This window comes from Thermobia domestica, chromosome 15 (genome assembly GCF_964235325.1).
Source record: "Thermobia domestica chromosome 15, izTheDome1.hap1.1, whole genome shotgun sequence".
NCBI lineage: Eukaryota > Metazoa > Arthropoda > Insecta > Zygentoma > Lepismatidae > Thermobia > Thermobia domestica.
Window position 1 is genome coordinate 9,508,748 of NC_137468.1, and position 16,499 is coordinate 9,525,246.

Sequence of the window (16,499 nt, forward strand, 5' to 3'; positions counted from 1 at the left end):
TGCAAAGTTTGAGTTCCACCGGATTTAAAATATGCCTTCATCATTTTTGTTTATACATTTTTTTTTTTCCTTTCGGGTCTCGTGAGTTGCGGAACGGAATTCGCTTTGGCCAGTTGCCTTGCTTGAAAGATCAGTAAATAGCACCATAGGATGGAAACACTTTTGATACGTAGAAAAAAGAGCCTTGTTAAAGTCCCCCGTATTACAAATACTTTCTCCGCCTATTGCATGTGACGTGAGTTTTTTCAGCTAATGACGTCAAAACATTTGCAGTCTAATGATGGTAGGTTATTTCTCTCTCTCTTTCTCTCTCCTTTTCTACATCTTGAAAAAAAAAAGTTGTGTCTTGGGCTCCCCCGATATATTCCACCAGCTGATAGAGAAGCCAATTAGAAGATGAGATTGAGTCACGTGTGATCTCATTGTGAGAGGGCTCGGCGCAAATAAAACCTCCGCCAACTCCATTCAGCGGTCATAGAGTGCCGTGAATTTTAAACTTGTGAACATTATTGCAACAAGTGCACACTAATTGCAAGGAGTTGCGGAATCAAGAAAAATATCTATCAACAACACTTCTACTTGTCACATTGTTAGCTGAATCAAGAAGGTAAGTCCTTACACACAATTCTGTGTGTGTGTTTGTTTATTTTATAAATGCTCGTTCGCCAAATTGTTTGTTTCTGAAATTACCTACTTCAAGGCTTGATAAAAATTTACCGGCATTATTTGCCAAGTGTGCATAAGAAAATAATATAGAGGTCATATTTATTAATTTTCCCATACATTTAACTAGCATCTTGTTAAGTGCTTCTAAAAGTCGTTGCAATTCAATTCATCCTAAATCTCAGTTGATGCGTAGGCTTAGAACAAAATCTTATTACTTTTTCTTTGTTTAGCCAAAGAATTTCTAATCTAAAGAAAATATGCAAATTTGCTTAAATATAATAAAGTAGGATCTCTACGGAAGTTAGGTTCTTTCCATTCACCATACATCTTCGGGTCTTGAAAAGGCGTTAACTTCCTATGGCCCGCCTTTATCTTCTAGAATGACACATCATTTTTTTTAAAAAAAATGTCCTTCGAAAATAATCATTCAGACCTGAACGGACTAAGCCATGCCGGGCATTTCCCAGAGAATAGTTCATTAGGTTTGGTGTTTTAGCGTCCTTTCCCAGTATCGTGGATATGTCAGACATGAATCCAGAGCTTAATGCGGGATCGAAACGAAACTATGTGAGATTCCACCAAGAATCAAAAGCTGATCTTCTGTACTATACGTGGGCAATCAACTACAAATTCACGGAAAAGCTTTAATGGTCCTTATTTTATTATTATTATTTTTTTTTTAAATATAAATTCTTGAACATATTTTGCAAAGAAATAAATGCCGCAAGAGTCTGTGTGGTTTAAGAACTTTTTTTAAAAAAAAAATCAACCATTTTGTACTTGGTACTATATAGATCTTTAGTTAACAATTTTAGTAAAAATCAATTAGCTCACTTCATTCCGCCACAAAAAAAAAAAAAAACTCATTCCTAGTTACTTTTCAAGCTTCTTTCTGTAAATAAATTCTAAATGTAAAAAAAAAAACTTTTAGAATCATGTTATTTATTTCTAATAGGATGAAGAACATTAGAACGAATCCATATCAGTTTGAAACGTAACATCAGCTTCTGAAAACTCAAATCTTTATAATTCTTACGCAACACATGTTAAACATTTGCGCAACTCACGAACATCCGCCATTGTGCTTGCTTAATTTTAATACATGTGTTAAATAATTGTTTTGGCACGCCTATATCAAGTTATGATGTATATTTTGAAACTTTTTTTTAGTCACATATGTAATATTCTATGAATTTTAATATTTTCAAATAGTGCTATAGTGTGGTGCTAGGAACCGTCATATTCCTCTAGCGAATAGTTTTTTGACACATCTAATTGTTTTAGATCAATAGTTTTTTTTTTTTTTTTTTGTTAATAATTATTTGAAAAGTAAAAGACTTAAGACTGCACAGTTTGTGGTGGTTTATTCACGTGTGTTATCACAAAAAATTTTACAGGACTAATGTAATTTTGATATAATCAATGTTTGAAGGTTACATCTTCTCTCCAGCCACCAATATGTGGGATATATCTGTATCAATGTATTTGTTTCCTTTAGTTTTCCACAGATGGTTACGCCGTCAATTCGGTAATGAAATTATTTATATTATTTACTGTGCTATTTGTAAAAAGTCAAGAGGATGCGTAAAGAAGCATGTGGGCCACTGTTAGGAAATGACAATGTGGTTGTTAACAGCGTATTTTGTTACATTGTACAGTCTTGTTCAAAAAAATCTTACTTTGCTTTATGACGTCATATTCTAGTAACCTTACGTAGGAAATTGTAACCCTCTGGCTCTAAACTAAATACCTTAATTGGCCAAAGAAAACGCAAATTGGTTTGATTTAATTAAGACAGTGGATAAGAGTATAGGACTTTTAAACAAAGACAGGTGGGTGGTCAGTTTTCTTAATCAGGAATGTACAGTTTTTTCTAGCTAAATAAAAACTGACAATTATTATTGACAATGAATGATCATACTTTTTAGAGCCACAAACGTTCGTTTATTTTGATTTTATTCGAAAACTACGCATGATAATTTACCTCCTCCCCCAAAGTAAGTTATTTTGTTCAATTAGATCAATTCTGATGTTTTATTTATGAACATTTTTGTTGTTGTTGTTGTTGTTAAATGCATTGTTGGAAATTTTGTCTACTAAATTTTTATACTTTTTTTTCATTTCAAAAGAAAAATAGAAGTAAAAAAGTAAAAAAAAAAAAGAGAGAGAGAGAGAGAGAGAAATAAACTTCACGAAAATTTAATTTATAAATTAAAAACAAGAGCAACCTAAATGCATATATTAGTTTAGAATCAAATAGAAAAACAGAATTTCTACATTATATTCCCAACTATTTGCAATATATACAAAATATGTATCACTTATCAATTTACCTACGATAGTTTACTATGATAATCGTCAAAATTACTTCAAGGAAGCTAAAACAGTTAAGGAATCTTCTCTTCGTATAATAAGAGTGCGCATCATAAAAGAGTTTGGACTCTATTTTTTGAAGTTAGAGTCATCTGTTGATAAATTTACATGTGCAGACTTCTGACGGTCTGTAAATACTCGTACGTTTCTGAAATTCAGTATTTCATGATCCGCTCTCCTCCTCTTTATCTATTACGCACGTGCGACTAAACAAGATGCCAAATATATTTCACCAATCAGTTTATTTTTCGTAAGGGAAGAAATCTACAAGAACACAGTTTGGACATTTGTCTTTTACAAAATAAACTCCGTAGGAGCTTAGTTGACTTGTTAGGCAGGCCAGTAGCCAGCCCAAAAATGTAGGGGGGCGCGGCTGAAGTTAGGGGGGCCGACCCAAAAATATTATAGTTCATCACCATATTATGGTTCATTTGCAAGCCTACGGTGAAAATTTTATAGGGGCCCGCAAAAATTTAGGGGTGGCCCGTCCCCCCTAGACCCCCCTGGATACGGGCCTGTTGTTAGGTAGGTTTTTTCCAAGTTAAAAAAATGATAATAAGGCATGGAAAATAATGTTATGTAAATACAAGTGTAATCAGTGGCGTATGCAGAATTTCATCAATGGGTTTCGAATACTCAATCTTATTTTCCTTTTAGGACAAGGGAGCACCGGGCTCAGTGGTAGAGAGGTTACCTCAAGTGTGTAGGGTCCTTGATTTGTGGTGGACAACCTCATGTCCGTGAGTTTTCTCAGGATTCTCCCGTTTCCTCCCACATTCTCATTCTACAAATTCTTTCACCACCATTCATTTGCCACCATCATAAGCGTGGGACGTTAAGCTGAAAGATTTCACTTTTCCTTTTAAAACGTGTTTTTTTTTTTTGTGTGTGTGTGTGTGTGTGTGTGTATGTATGTCTTGTATATCTTCATGTACAGTAAATGTTCATTTTTTAATAATATGTTGCTCAAAGGGATTTGACCCCCAAAAAAACTTCTCTTGGTACGCCACTGGTTAAATGTATGTATAAGGAGATTATTAATCTAGGTATATTGATCTTATTAATGATACAGTTTTAAGGAGAATTATGCTGAAAACCATTTAATTTTATTATTTTTTATTTTCCAGATTCGTTTTTCTTATATTTATTTGAATTATTTATTACAACCTGCAACAATGAACACCAACGAATTCCGTGAAAGAGGCAGGGAAATGATAGACTACATCTGCCAGTATATAGACACCATCCAAACCCGAAAGGTATATCCGGATGTTAAGCACGGCTACCTCAGAGAACTTCTACCCAAAGAGGCCCCCGAAACACCAGACAACTGGAAGGACATTATGCAGGACGTTGAAGAGAAGATAATGCCTGGAATTACGCACTGGAATCATCCCAATTTCCACGCATACTTTCCAGCTGGAAATTCATTCCCAAGTATTCTTGGAGACATGTTATCTGATGCAATTGGCTGCATTGGATTTTCATGGGTAAGTTTTTGTTTCGGTTTTCATATTCAGTTGCACAATTTGTTTTTTATTACTTTTGTATTTTACATCATTTCAAATTCACTGATTTGTGTTTTACATCATTTCAAATTCATTGATTTGTGTTTTATATCATTTCGAATTCATTGATTTTGTGTTTTACGTCATTTCAAATTCATTGATTTGTGTTTTACGTCGTTTCAAATTCATCGATTTGTGTTTTACGTCATTTCAAATTCATTGACTTTTGTGTTTACGTCATTTCAAATTTATTGATTTGTGTTTTACTTCTTCTGTTAACATCGAGGCTATATAGAACAAAAACTACAATTTATTTTTAAAAAATGAGGTTAGCATCCCTTTCAGCATCGAGGCTATATAAGACGTGGATCTACAGACGATTAATGTGAGATCCGAACCACATGAGCCAGCACATTTAAACTGAAATCTGAGCCTCTGTAATGTGTTCAATGTTTCCCCATCGGTAGTCAAACTCGGTACAGCTTTAACCAAAGACATGCGTCCTAGCCAGTATACTATGGGAAACACCTAGTTGTTTTCAAATTTTAAAGATTCAAGATCATAAATATTAAGTCATAGTTTTTTCTAGTTTAGACCATTAAGGAAAATTTGAGGCCTGTGCAATCTAAAAGATATCAAAGTTCTAAAACTTGTGACAGTCGCGAATCTACACGTAAAAGACTTTTACCAATATCTTATTCCCAATATTCTTTATAAGTGCTGAAAGTTGGCAAAATACATATTTCTGATTCGTTTTCTCAGTATTATTATTATTATTATTATTATTATTATTATTATTATTATTATTATTATTATTATTATTATTATTATTATTATTATTATTGTTGTTGTTTTATTATTATTATTATTATATGCTTGAAAATTTGAATCGAATATGTCAATGATATTAATTTTCTTTTTTATTTTAATTTTAGGCTTCAAGTCCGGCTTGTGCAGAACTGGAAACCATTGTCTTAGATTGGTTCGGTAAGTGTATATTCTTTTTACATCCTACTAATGTTATATATAAAGAAGTATCACAATAAATCTTAAAATCTATACCCCTTTATTATATTAACACGTAAATTTTTCTAAAGCCGTAGGAAAAATACTGGTGTTATTAAATATCTGTTACTTTATTTTTCAATGAACTTTTGTTTCTTTTTAAAGCCAGAGTTACGCCTTCTCTGCGGCCAGGGATGTGTAGAGATTAAGAGATGTTGAAAGAATCATTAGATGGGGGAAGTGTTACACGCAACATTTAGAGAGATGCATAATGTTATTAGAAAACATAATAAATATAATTACGTGATAACTTTAAATATTATAAGATGAAATACTATATTTCAGGAAATAAACTATAAACTTATAGTTTCTTTATTTATAGTAAATACACGTAAAATTTTGACATTAAGATGAGATATTGAAAACTTATTAAAATCCTACTAGTAACTTGAGTACTATGGTTTTGTAAATTACTAAAGTCACCAATACTTATTTTCTACAATGTAAATAAATACGTATATTATCTTCGTTTAGATAAGTGAAGCGGAAACGGAATTTGGTTTCCTTTAGAAAATTTCAAAACATTATGTTTAGTCAAGTTTAGAGACATTTGTTAAGTTTATTAGATCAAAAGATACAATATATTTCAATGAAAAAAATTTTTGTACGCCTTATATTTGGAGAACTACATATAGTGTAGCCAAACACAAACTATCACTTAACTCAGTATGGTGTGCTTATTCCCTTAAAAAAAAAAAAAAAAAAAACTACGAAAACGATTTAAATTTATACAAAAACGAAAATACAAGACCGTTCAAAAATTTTGTGACCCCTGATGCAAAAACTAATTATTGGTCAAGATCGCAATCTTTTGATCCATTTTTTGAATAATTCCTAAAATTCTTGTTTTTCCTTTATTCGATATATATCTTCAAGTTCTGATATTTATTAAATGTATTTAATATTTAATATCAGTTTATGATATCTATTAAATTGATTACCTTCAATTTATCGTATCGCATCTATTAACTTCATTTTATTTCAATTAATAATACCAATTAACTTTAATTATCTTCAATTTATAAAATTATCAATTAAATGTTTGTTCAATTTGTGACATCTATTTAAATTTATTTATCTTGAATTTAGCACATCAATTAAATTTATTTATCTTCAACTTATAACATTTCATAATTTATTTTCAATTTATGGTCACAAACAAAATATAAAATCATTTCTATTCTAACAACCAAGTTAGGAAAATGCATATTGTTCGTTCAGAATCTCTGTATTCTAAATGTCATAAGATTTAAGAGTAAATTTCAAATTGTGTGAAATAAATTTAATTTTGTAAATTGTAATTTTAAAAAAAAATCTCAAAATGACGTGAAAAGTAATTTTATTTTGCTTGATATACTTTTAGGTAAAGCCATGGGCCTCCCAGGAGACTTTCTTGCTTTTACACCAGGAAGCAAAGGCGGCGGTGTCATTCAGGTGAGATAATGTATTAAATATACATGTATATAATTTGCTATCATTACGACATCCGATCTGGATTGTTTCTAGTATCGTGGATCAACCAATTCTTCTTTACTTGCTACTTGTCACTTCAATAATAAGATTCTCCTTTAAAACATTATTTCCTCAATTCCACTAGAAGCTAGAAGTTAAGATCTTATAATTAAATTGGATTATTTCGATCTAATCGTTTTGTTCTTGTAAATCTGTTGACAGTTTTCCCATAATAATCAAGAAGCTTTTTTCTGTTCATTCGAATATATCAAAGTACTTTCTTCCAGAGAGATGACGTAAATCTAAAAACAAAGCTTGCTTTTCATAGTAGAATGAGAAATACGCGTGCTTTCTGTACGTGTGACCCACAAAAAAAGAATCTTTGCATTTTATATATTGTAATAATCAAAGTTAATAACATTTTCTGTTTACTTTCTGATTGATACAATTTAACCTTGTATATTATTTCTTTTAGGGATCCGCAAGTGAATGTATTCTAGTCGCCATGTTGGCTGCCAGAGCTCAGGCTATTCAGAAACTAAAGAAGATTTATCCAGACGAACCCGACGGTGTTCTGTTATCCAAACTGGTAGCCTACTGTTCCAAAGAAGCCCACTCTTGTGTCGAAAAGGGCGCCATGGTTTCGTTTGTGAGGCTAGAGAAATTGGAACCAGACGACAACAACAGTTTGAGAGGGAAAACATTGCGAGAGGTATGCACTCAGTGATTTCTGATGCTATCTTCTTCTTTTAAAGGTTTGACTTAGCTTTCCGTTCTTCCCTGCCCTCAGCTAGACTTTTTTTTTCTCGCAGTGTATCCTTTAACTACGTCAGTTTTCCATTCTTCCCTATCTTGAGCCAGACTTTCCATTTCCTTGTAGTGTTCTCCTTGACTCAGCTTTCCATTCTTTTCTATCTTGAGCCAGACTTTCCATTTCCTTGTAGTGTTCTCCTTGACTCAGCTTTCCATTCTTTTCTATCTTGAACCAGACTTTCCATTTCCTTGTAGTGTTCTCCTTGACTCAGCTTTCCATTCTTTTCTATCTTGAGCCAGACTTTCCATTTCCTTGTAGTGTTCTCCTTGACTCAGCTTTCCATTCTTTTCTATCCTGAACCAGACTTTCCATTTCCTTGTAGTGTTCTCCTTGACTCAGCTTTCTATTCTTTTCTATCCTGAACCAGACTTTCCATTTCCTTGTAGTGTTCTCCTTGACTCAGCTTTCCATTCTTTTCTATCCTGAACCAGACTTTTCGTTTCCTTGTAGGGTTTCTTACATTATTTATCCATGGATTATAATCATGTCCTTCCTCTGGGTACTTTCCTTTCTGTCATTTGCTCCGTGGTCAATGATGTGATTCCTTCCTGTTTCATAAATTGTCCAATTATCCTGTCTCTTCTTTTTAACCTTATTTTAGTATATTCCTCCTCCTACCGTTTCCATCATTTTTTTCATTTGTTACCTTATCTACTCATCTAATTTTCGACATGCTTCTATAGTATCATATTTCAAAGGCTTCCAATTCTCCGTTTCTACATCTTCTCCTACAGTCCATTCTATATATACTTTTATCAGTTCTGTGTCAATATTTCCAACCAGGAGTTTTTTTTTTTTTTAATTCTTCAAATGCCCTCTTAGCCTGGTCTACTCTGAATTTTACACCTTTATGAGTCTATTAACGCATATTATTTTACTCCTGTAAGAACCTAAAATACACAAAAAAAAAAAACCTAAGAAATGCAAAAATTAAAGTTATAAAAGATTATTAATTTACATAATTGGAATATATGTTAGATTTGCCATGCTATGAATATTTTCAACTTTTTGTGAATTTTAAGGGGGCCGCAGTGACTCAGTACTGGAGCCCTCACTTCTAGTGCGTGGGATCCTTGGTTTGATTCTAACTCAAGTTAAGCGGGCTTTGGGATGAACAAACACCGTGTGTTTTCTCGGCGTTCTCCCGTTTCCTCTTACTTTCTTCATTTTACCGTTTCACTCATTCTCATCATTACCGTCTTCTTTAGAATACCTAGTACAACCATGAGATGTAAAGCTGATAGATTTCATTTCATTTATGAATATTGAGTAAATTTGTGTTCGATCAAAAAGAGAGGTTGGCCAAACGCCAATATGTTTAAGAAACTGTTTGTTTTTTGTTATTATTTAAAAAATGAACGGAAAGAAAATAACAGGTCTTGCGTCTATTTCTAAATTCCATGAGTTACTTAGAATTCGGAATCTGAAGCCACTTCAACAACAAATCAATCTTTTGTCTAATTAAAAGTCAGAAGATAGTAGTGGATGTTCTTTAAGGAAGTGGCGGTCAAAATTAAAACTTGAGCGTTAGAAGCTTATTGAAGAAAACTTATTATTTAGTGTTCAAATTAAGTTTTCTTCCCACATCTTTTACCGATCAAGTTTTTTATTTTTACCTGTGTGGCTTCCCTCAAGAACCCGCCATTAGAAGAAACTTTTTTTAAAATATTAATAATTGAGATGTTATACTATCTAAAATATATCCCCTCAGAAATAAATGTCGTGGTTTCGTAAATCTTCCAATCGCATGATTATCCATTGATAGTCCTAGAAAGTTAGATCTTGTAAACAGTGATTATCAACTCCCATAGATATAATATTGTATTAATTTGTACTTATCTTTTGTGTGATTCACAGGCGATGGAAAATGACATTGCAAAAGGGCTTGTTCCATTCTTTGTATCAACCACACTAGGAACTACTTCCTGCTGCTCGTTCGATAACATTGCAGAAATTGGACCTATCTGCGAAGAATATGACGTTTGGCTTCATGTAGATGGTGCTTATGCTGGCAACGCCTTCATCTGTCCAGAATTCCGCCCTCTGATGAAAGGAATTGAGTACGCCATGTCCTTCAATACCAACACCAACAAATGGCTTCTGGTAAACTTTGACTGCTCTACCATGTGGACCAAAGACAGATACAAGCTGACGCAGGGAATGGTTGTGGATCCTTTGTACTTGCAGCACAGTAACTCAGACAAGTCGATTGATTTTAGACACTGGACTATTCCCCTTAGCAGAAGATTTAGGTCACTCAAACTGTGGTTCGTAATCAGATGCTACGGAATTGAAGGCTTGAGAAAATACATCAGGAATCATTGTACGCTGGCCAAGAAATTTGAGGAACACGTGAAGAAAGACGATCGATTCCAGATCATGAATGACGTCAAGGTAAGAATCTCTTCTATTCACCAAAAAAAAAAAAAAAGAAAAAAAAAGAAAGAAAAGAAAAAAAAATCGTGTTTCAAAAGTTTGTTCGACTTTAGTTTGCTTTATGTCACTTCTCTTCCCGAAACATTACAGTACGAAAGATTGTCATTTTCTGTTACTTTCGTTGCAACTTCGCGACTCGGCGCACTCATGTATAACAAGAAAGTCAGTACTGTAATTACTACAATGTACGAAATTTACAATAAAACTTCTCAATTGGTTTTCTCTAACAAATCATCATTATCATAGGTATTTTGCCATCACTGGCAGGTCGCTTGCTGCAACTGAGAAGCGTTCATGTTCCATAGTCTTCCGCTAACCTCTTTCTGTTTTGATATCGTCCATCAATTGTAGTCTCCTTCACCCTCTCCCTCTCTTTCCTGCCACCCCTCTGCACGTCCCTAATGATACAGTTCCTTCTTAGCCAATGTCCCAACCAGTTTCTCTTCCTCTTCTTAATAATATCTAAAAGTGTTCTTTTCTCACCCACCATTTCTAATACCCTCTCATTCGTTTTACGCTCGACCCAACTAATTCTTTCCATTCTTCTCCACACCCACATTGGAAAGCTCCCAGTCGTTTTTCATCATTTTTGCGTAATTCTTGCAAATATTGCTATGAAAATGTTGGGCACAATATCCCTTTTGCTGTTGATTGTCCGAGGAACTTGCACAAAGGGTTTTCTTCATCAAATCATTATTTCATACTTATTCCGTGGTGTTCAATAAATTAGAAAAAAAAAAACTTTGTTTGTTTGCATAAAATTCCAGCGTGGTGTCACAAATCAGCCATATTCCCCTAAAAATACTGTCAGATTCTATTATACATTCTCTCTTCCGCGAGTTAATAAGATGTTTTTTTTTTTATTTTTTTTTTTAAATAAGCTTGGCGCATTGTTCTTAGGCCGAGGTGATCAAAAAACACCTACGTATCTACCCGTTCGTGTAATTTTTAAATGAAGTGACACATTGCAAACTTCTCCTTTGTTTGGTGTTGAACATCTACGTCATGCGTTTAAGCTGTTTAAGTGTTCTTTGCTCCTTTGAGACTAGCAAGCGAGATTTCATTGGTCTTGAAGGGGAAATCAACACAAGAGTGCCAGTTCATTTTAAGGAAAATTAGAAAAATAATTCCCCCATATAAAAATAGTAGGATTAAAAATAAAGATGGCGAAAATTGTCAATCTACAGTCATACCTTCAAACTCCTTCCAGAATTTCAGATTTTATAATTGAAAATCAGAATAAATGAGGAATCTAACGTTACTAGTTTACTTCTACAAGTTTTCTAATGTCAATTGTATTTAGTTTTTTTTTTTTAACTACGAAGAAACGTTGCCACTTTCAGAATTTAAAAATATGTATTAATATAGCTATTACATTTAATTGCTAAGAATACGTCACATTGGGCTTATTTACTGTAGTTTGGTTTTTGACTCTATACAGCGTCTATATCAGGGATGTAATGAAGCATATACGATAGTAAACAGCATATATCCACCTGCTATTTTTATACCCGAACGTATACCCACCTTAAATTTACGAAATAACGAGCATAGATGGGGAAGGGTATAAGCTATATACCGTATATATTTTAAATAGTTGCATATATACCTGCTTTACATTCAATATTATTAGGCAGACGGAAAAATTAATCTTTCCTTGTTTGTTTTAATCTGAAGGAAAAAAAAACTCCATTATTTGTGGCGGATCCAGAAGTTAAAAATTGGGGAGATCAGCCAGAGCCCAGACTATGATAGGTATAGGATAGGTACTATCAACTTTCAAAAATATTTAAATAATAGCTTAAATTATTTTTGTCATTCAAAAACTTAGGGCCCCGGGCTACCTCCAAGGGCGCCGATCTTGGGGGGCCGAGGGGGCCTAGATCTCCCCAAAGCTCGTGTGAACCCCCATATATTTTAGGAATATATATTTTTATATGTATTTTTATTGTTATATGTATTGTTATATATATTGTTATATATATTTTTATAAATGCCCCCCCCCCAAAGTTACAGAGAAATCGGCGCCCTTGGCTACATCCGCCACTGCTTATTAACAACTGAAAAGCTTAACTTCAGATATTATATTTCGTAACAGTTTGTAATATTTCCGTATAGATCACACAGAGATATTATAACTTTTCCCCCCTAAAAGAAATGAATCTAAGTTGCGTTAGTGAACGGCTAATATCAATACAATTTTTTCTACATAAATATTAATATCTATTACAAGTAACTTGTTTCTTAAGCAAATCGGTAATAAAATTAGAATTTTATAATACATGCCTTCAAATGATTTTGTTTCCTCCTTTAAAAAAAAAATTGCAGTAAATATTTTAGACTTTCCAGTTTCTACATAAAAGTTATGGCTTGCTAAAACAGTGGTTCTCAACCTTTTTGGATTGGCGACACATTTTACTGAAAGTCCAGGACATCGTGATTAACTGTTTTGATATTATTATTATAAATAATAATAATAATAATAATAATAATAATAGAAACATTTTATTTTTTGTAATGACTGTACATAGCACTGAGCGATATTGCTACCGCTAGAGGTGTTGACTGGTACAGTCTATCTAAATTTTAACTAATTGATTATTAAATACTTCATGATTTTTAAATTTTAAAATTTCGCGACACATTTTAGAGGACTGCGTGACACACCAGTGTGCCGCGATACATTGGTTGAGAACAACTACGCTAGAAGACACTCTCACAAATTAGTTAATAAAATTTATAATGTCATTATACTTTTTAATTTTGTTTCTTGACCTTGAAATGTGAAACATTTTTGCAATAAATTTCGTTATTCATTCTTTTCCTAATAGATGGGGTTAGTGTGCTTCAGACTCCGAAAACCAGACAGACTAAACCAAGAACTGCTAGAAGAAATAAACAAACGAGGAAAGCTTCATATGATTCCAGCTCGAGTCCAAGGACGATATATTCTTCGGTTCTGTGTTTGTGCTGAACATGCCACAGAAAAAGATATAGGTAAGAATCATTTGCTATTTTTAACTTTTCTTCCTTTTTAAAACTTGAAAAAAAAAAAGAATCGTTTGAAATTTCAGAATTTCGGCTAGAAGTATCCAGTGGCGGCTCAAAACTCAAGAGGGATGTCACATCGGTAAAAAAAATTGCATTTTATCGTTTGAATCTAAAAGAGGAAAGCTTAGTTAATATATTAGTTCTTGTATACAACTTTCTGAAGCTATATGAATTTTTCTTTCCTAAGCTTATACCAATGTGACTTCCTTCAAGAACTGCCCCTGGTTGTCTTTTGTATAAGAACATAATCATGCTACACAGAGATGCATGGCATAAATGAATGAATGGCAAATAGAATTATAAATAGACAAGGAATAATCAATAAATATTAATTAGAGACTATAAAAAAGACCACAAGAAACAAGTGTCTACGAAAATAATACTTTATCCCCTTGCTTAGTAAAATTGTATCTACTCATTCCACTGGATAGAATAGTTTCACGGCAATTAATTGGCGCCTGCTCTTTCTAATGTTTTTTTTTAATTTGATTCCCTTACCTGAAACCTCATGATTTCCTCGAAGTGTTATATAATTGCACGACTAACACCCAGTTGCTATTTTCTGGGCAGTGATATCGTAATTCCCATATTGTCCGGCTACAAAGTCATTTTTGTCGCACTGTACGCCCTAGGGGAAAATAAGTACTTAAACTCGCCGTCAGGCGTCTATGTTACGTTTGTTTCCTCGATTCTTCATTATCTTTTAAAATTGCAATCTTACCTCTATTTCCGCAGCCGGAATGATATACTTCCCGTATTTATCTTTGTTTTTTCGAAGTTTAAACTCCCACTTCGTCGTTATGGGTATATAAGATATAAGTGCAGTTACTGTGTACCGCATGGACTCCAACTAGGATCTGCACCCGATTCTTCATGGAAGTCAAAAATGTTAATTAATTATGCAATAGAAAGCATAATAAACTTGATAAGATCATTTTGTTTGTTATAATTTTTTTTTCGGCAGTTACCTATCAAAGATTGAGAGCTAAAGATCTCACCTATAGTGTGAGAAGTGCTTGGTTCGATCCCTAACCATGTGCATTTATGGTGGATATTATTATAAAACCAGACCACTTGGCGTGTCAGTCCTTTGTGGATATGAGCTGCTAAAACGCCATCTGTTAGCGACCGGCTGAGCCACGTCTAACCTAGCGACAAACACGAGGTCAACGCACTGCTTTGCCCTTTCTCTAACAGGGGTATAAGGAGCTTACTATAGTGCTGCCAAAATGTCTTGAGCCGTGGCAAAAATGTGAACTAACGCTCACAACCTCACACACCCACGCGTTGAGCCAGTAAGCGTTCAGCTGTTGCTAAGCGAGAGAAAGCGAGTGGAATTCCTTCAGCCGATAGCAGCGCTTGCAACGGAAAACTAGGGATCAAGTCAATGTAGCATATCTATAGACCTTTGTGATCGTTACGTCTTTTATTAACGTGACTCCCCAGTTTAAATCATGACGCTGAGTGGCGTCAAAAATTGGGAAGCACTGGCTGGGAATCGAACCTGATACCACCCGGACATGAGACGAACTCTAACCACTAAAGTACCGTGTCCACTTGGATATTATTATTTCCATAGGTTTTCTCGGGGTTCTCCTATTTTGTCCCATGTTCTCACTTCAAAAGTTTTTTCATGTTATTTTTTTTTTAATATGTCCTTCTTGTACATGGTGTCTCGGATCCGATTCCTGATGGTAGAGCTTCGAATTTTGAACACTTTACGGTGATTCATGTCTCATAAGCTCGCTGCTTGCTAAGCTTAAACAGACAATCATCTTCCTTCTTTAGCATGCAATTCATAATCGTGGAACGTAAAACGAAAATGATTTGGTTTGGATTTGAACCTTCATTGTTTTCGCGTAACCTTCAATAGTAGGCATAATACTGCTATTAGTTCCAATGTCATGCCTAGGTATAATTTATTAGATTAAGAAAAAGACTGAAAACATACAAGCATAATATTGAGGAGTTTCTGTTCTTGTGTATTCCTACAGATTTTGCCTGGAATGAGATCACCGAATGTGCCACAGATGTTCTGGAATCCATCGTCCCAGTTCTCAGCCCGAAAGAGAAAGCTCCAGAGACTCCAACCGAAGCCAAAGACTTGGCCAGCAGGAGAAAGCGACTCACCCGACGATTCAGCTTCACCAGGAGTGTTTCCAGGGACGTATTCCAGTCGTTGCCAAGGAACAGTTTGCACGACGGCGTATCACCTATCATTATAATGGACGAGGATGAAAACGAAATAAAAGATGACGTGTTTTTCGGCAAAAATTGCATTGTTGAAGAGAAAGGATTATAGGTCATCGTTTAGAAAAGAAAACAAAAGACATTCAACAATTGAACAAGCAATAATGAAGACAAGAGAGAGACTGTGATTGTTGAAAGGTATTGATTGTTATGTGTTGGTCATAACGTAACGTCTGTGATATCATCGTTTTCATCATCGTCATACATTCCACATGCATTTTGTTCTCAATTTTTACTAGTGACACTTAAACAACACAGGTACTTACATCATAGTGACATATCATCATCATCTTGTTTGAAGAGACAGTGCACCTTGAATTTACTTGAGGAACCGCCACTGAAATAAATTATGTGTATTATAAAATCAAATAGGGTTGTGTGTATTTTCTAGTGGTTTAAGTTCAGTATTATGTTTTGTACAGATGCTTTAAGTATGTGAAAGTCTTTAACACTTTTTTTTTTTGTATAATTAAAAGAATCTGCTATCAATGTTTCTGAATATATTTAGTAACAATTTTGCATCCTATTCTACATACAAAATATGCAATGACATTACATATTTTTCATAAATGTACATAAAATAAACTAAACGGATTTTTCTACTGTTATATAATATTTATGATTATATTTATTCACTTTCACACAATAAAAGTCAATTGTGAAAAATAATTATAATGTCTTTATGTAATGTGATTTGTTATCTCCTATAACCAAATTGGCTTCGTCGGTACCAGGGACGTCCAATAAGTTATCTACCTAGACAGGAAGGAATGCAGATAGACACACCTAATCATCACTGTTTTTCGATGTAGTCCTTATGGAAGTCTATGCACCGTCACCACTGTGTGATCAGCGAGAAATCCCGGAGAAAAAAAAATAGTCTT

The 16,499-nt window shown here is 33.8% G+C and overlaps 1 protein-coding gene across 1 annotated transcript; it reads left to right on the forward strand.

Moving 5' to 3' along the window:
• Positions 1 to 409: 409 nt before the first annotated feature.
• Positions 410 to 16,266, forward strand: LOC145672063 (aromatic-L-amino-acid decarboxylase-like). Its single transcript, XM_081741296.1, has 8 exons — positions 410 to 607; positions 4,167 to 4,529; positions 5,483 to 5,534; positions 6,976 to 7,046; positions 7,540 to 7,776; positions 9,736 to 10,272; positions 13,146 to 13,311; positions 15,360 to 16,266. Exons 2-8 carry the CDS (start codon positions 4,215 to 4,217, stop codon positions 15,665 to 15,667), a joined length of 1,686 nt encoding a protein of 561 aa, XP_081597422.1. The 5' UTR covers positions 410 to 607; positions 4,167 to 4,214; the 3' UTR covers positions 15,668 to 16,266.
• Positions 16,267 to 16,499: the final 233 nt, after the last annotated feature.

Excerpts from the sequence above, each read along its gene's own strand:
- LOC145672063 (XM_081741296.1), top strand. The coding sequence starts at position 4,215 with ATGAACACCAACGAATTCCGTGAAAGAGGCAGGGAAATGATAGACTAC. Across the intron at positions 7,777-9,735 it reads GAGGGAAAACATTGCGAGAG|GCGATGGAAAATGACATTGC; the intron begins GTATGCACTCAG and ends TGTGATTCACAG. Across the intron at positions 10,273-13,145 it reads AGATCATGAATGACGTCAAG|ATGGGGTTAGTGTGCTTCAG; the intron begins GTAAGAATCTCT and ends TTTTCCTAATAG.